The sequence below is a fragment of the Pseudomassariella vexata genome (assembly GCF_002105095.1).
Source record: "Pseudomassariella vexata strain CBS 129021 chromosome Unknown BCR38scaffold_29, whole genome shotgun sequence".
Lineage (NCBI taxonomy): Eukaryota > Fungi > Ascomycota > Sordariomycetes > Amphisphaeriales > Pseudomassariaceae > Pseudomassariella > Pseudomassariella vexata.
In genome coordinates, this window is record NW_024467984.1 from 216094 (window position 1) to 219250 (window position 3157).

Consider the following 3157-nt stretch of genomic DNA (forward strand, 5'->3'; position numbering starts at 1 on the left):
CGTATGACACGAACTGGAGCACCAGAGCCCCTCCACCCAGGGCCGTACTCATCCCGGCGTTGAGGACACAAACATGATGAACGGCAAGACCCTGGTCGTTCCCCGCGGCTTGTCTGGGGGTATCTATGAGTGGAATGAAGAGCAAGGACTGGATGAAAGATATGATAAAACAGGATGAGAAGATGGACGAAGGCGAGTTACACAATCATATACGGTTTCACGAATGGGTCGAGACCTCTGGTCGGGCTTCCTCTATGATTAAACATATGCGAGCACTCTAATAGAGTTCGGAGGATGATGACTTATGGCAATGGTACTTCGGTCCCATGAGGACGTCAAGTGTGTCTCTCTGTGCCAACTTCGTCCCACCAGCGCCTCAAGCCCTCCACGTCGCACCATAAGAACTGGGTCGGGTTCTCATACCACCAGCTTGACCCATCTTTCGGCCGGTCACTAACATACTACATCTACAGTTAATATTAATCGATTCAGGGAATCAAAGATGAAGATTGAGAAATCAAAGCTAGATCTTGGCGTGGAAACTCTCGAGGGTACTCACCTTCTTCACACTTCCTCCATCAAACCGATGATTCTTAACCCCGAGCAGCAACACCACGCTACCAACCTCAGGGTGGAACTCCTCCGCGTCCAAGAAGACAGTCAGGTGTACATGTTTCGACGTCGACGGATCAGCGATTCGAGCTTGCCTCTGGCTGAACGGCGGCAGAGCCGATGGTTCTAGGTCAGAAATGGCCGACACAATGGCGAGCAGGTTGACAGACCAGTTCTGCTTGTAGGGAAGATGAGGTATGTTTCGTAGGGGCGTGAGTTTCAAGGGTTTGGTGGGGTCGGTGCTTGACCAGGGCAGATGTCTTGAATCTAGTGATGCCACATAGCCTGACGTCTGAGCTGTAATCTCGAGTTGTTTCTGTGTCGTTTTGTGATATGTTATGGTATTCGATTCGAAGTCATCATCGGCTTTGACAACTTCTTTCAAGAGGTCGGCGTCTGCAGTTGTCTTGGGGATACTTGACGCTGGCGCCATTGTAACACTGTGAACCTTGGCTGGTGTTGCCAAATTTGGCGCACCTGATGGCTGTCCCTCGGCATCCTTGGCCCCCTTGCGCCTTTCGTCTTTTTGGATCAAGGTACCTTCAGTGGCAGACGTAACATCAGCCTCGTTTGGTTCCTCGAGGAGTCTGTTATCCCAGCCAACCATAACAAGGTCCTCCACCACTAGATAAACCATCGGCCTTCCCTGTTTCAGTGCCGCCTTTTCCCTTAAGTTGCCTGCAATAGTCGATCTTGCATCTTGTCTGTTAGTTCCCACCCGAAAGACACCCAACTTGATGTAAGACCCGACAGCGACATCTCCAGCATCGACATACCGATGCATCTCAGCCGACAAGACGGCCTGGATACACAGCTGTCCATCACCTAGAAGTAAGCGGACGACGCGCCATCTCTTTGACCTCGAAGTATGTATAATATCAATCCCCTCGACCAGAAATATAGAGCCCAGTGGGCAGTACTCTGTGCGCAGGATGTCTGCAATGAGGGGCTTAGGTGTGAATGGCTCCGCGGCAATTCTAAATATGTAGTTGGCCAGGGTATCTGGACAAGAGGCAGACATGGATTTCCTCTGGTGAAGATCATCTGAAAAAAGGTCTTCCAGATGCAAGGGTCGTCGGGTGCTTACATTTCCAACCTCTTCGGGAAGTGACGTTGTGTACAGAACGCGTTGTTTGAGGGGCATCTAAGCGTCATTCGTATGGGTTAGCCTATGCAATATGAAGTGCCGCTAAGTATATATGCACTTATTCATAACACCCCTACCGGCCAGTGTTGTTGCATAACATGACCAACACCATGGGCTAATTAGGCGACCAGCAGGCAGTGCACTAAACTAAAGTAGGAAGGCACGCGATCTACTCGGCTAGTCGCCTCGTCACGAAGCTTCCACTGGTTCTATCCTACATAATCTATTCAACGCGATATAAAAAACTTAGCCTTTTATTTAGAAGAAATAGGCAAGCGCGATTATTTACTTATAAGTTATAGTTTATCTCGTGTCAAACAAGATCTTGATACTCCGAATCAGTTCGTCGATGGCAGGGTAGCCTTCGGAAACCTTGGACGGACGTTGATTTCCACAAGAGTCTACACAATCAATCTTGATACTGCTGCCAGTCAGCAACTTTTTTATGGCATAGAAATAATGGAATGTGGAGAGCGTGGTATAAGCAGGGATGAAGTGGCTCTCTAATGCCTGAAAATCGGTCTTAAGCATATGATTATCTTCTACTCGCAGACAAGTGTCAAAGGGGGCTTGACGGCCAGCTATGTTCCCGTGTAAAGCTGCAAACTCCTCACAATGCTGTGCTCTGCTTGGGGTTGCTTTGTAATTGCGCTTGTGTCGACCTTGAATGCAGCAGCTGGTTTTTCCAGGGTGGCTTGAGCATCTTGCTCGATCCTGTACGCAAATTTTATGGCTGTGTTTGTTACGATGGCCACGGCTGTCAGATCTAGCACCTCTCGTGGATCTTCTCCAGTCTTCTCTCTTGCGACTTGGCTGCTGTGACCCCACCTCTTGAGGGGGGAGCAGCGATTCACTTGTCGTTGTTGAGTCCCCTACACTACACTGCCACTACCTACCTGATGAAGAGCAACCGAGTTCTCTCTAGCAATCTCGTCCTTAACTCTGTACTTGAAAGTACCCGTGACATGATGTGAGGTGATGGAATAGACAAGTTTGCCAAGATAGCGGTCAATTCTAGTTGGGGAGACGAGAAAGACCTGTCGGGCGTAGTCTGGCAAGTGAAACATTGCATGGAAGTGGAGATAGTTGAACATAAGTTGAGAAAAAATTGAAGGACGACCGAATAGAAAATTTTCCTTGGGTAATACAGTTAAGAGAGTTGTATTGGTGATGATGATGGGCTATCTACGGGTAGCGGACCCGAGCACTGCACCTAGCATACATCTGGTGTGGTTAATGCATGCAATAGTTTCCTTGAGATCTTTTTCGGGTTCCCATGTGTATTTGCCATTGTGATACATATAAAAAGCCTAATTTTTGGTACCTCCTATAGTTATTTTTTATTTTTCACCTATGGCACTCAGATGAACAACCATAGTATTGAAGTTACAGGGTCAC

General features: G+C 48.1%; 2 protein-coding genes across 2 annotated transcripts; both read right to left on the bottom strand.

Annotated features, from left to right (window-relative positions):
• Positions 1 to 335: 335 nt before the first annotated feature.
• Positions 336 to 1633, bottom strand: BCR38DRAFT_357152 (uncharacterized protein; the record flags this gene model as incomplete). Its single annotated transcript, XM_040857081.1, has 2 exons — positions 336 to 461; positions 560 to 1633. 2 exons carry the CDS (start codon positions 1631 to 1633, stop codon positions 336 to 338), a joined length of 1200 nt encoding a protein of 399 aa, XP_040709500.1.
• Positions 1634 to 2062: 429 nt separating this feature from the next.
• Positions 2063 to 2826, bottom strand: BCR38DRAFT_415085 (uncharacterized protein; the record flags this gene model as incomplete). Its single annotated transcript, XM_040858998.1, has 3 exons — positions 2063 to 2269; positions 2374 to 2589; positions 2656 to 2826. 3 exons carry the CDS (start codon positions 2824 to 2826, stop codon positions 2063 to 2065), a joined length of 594 nt encoding a protein of 197 aa, XP_040709501.1.
• Between the last annotated feature and the right edge of the window lie 331 nt (positions 2827 to 3157).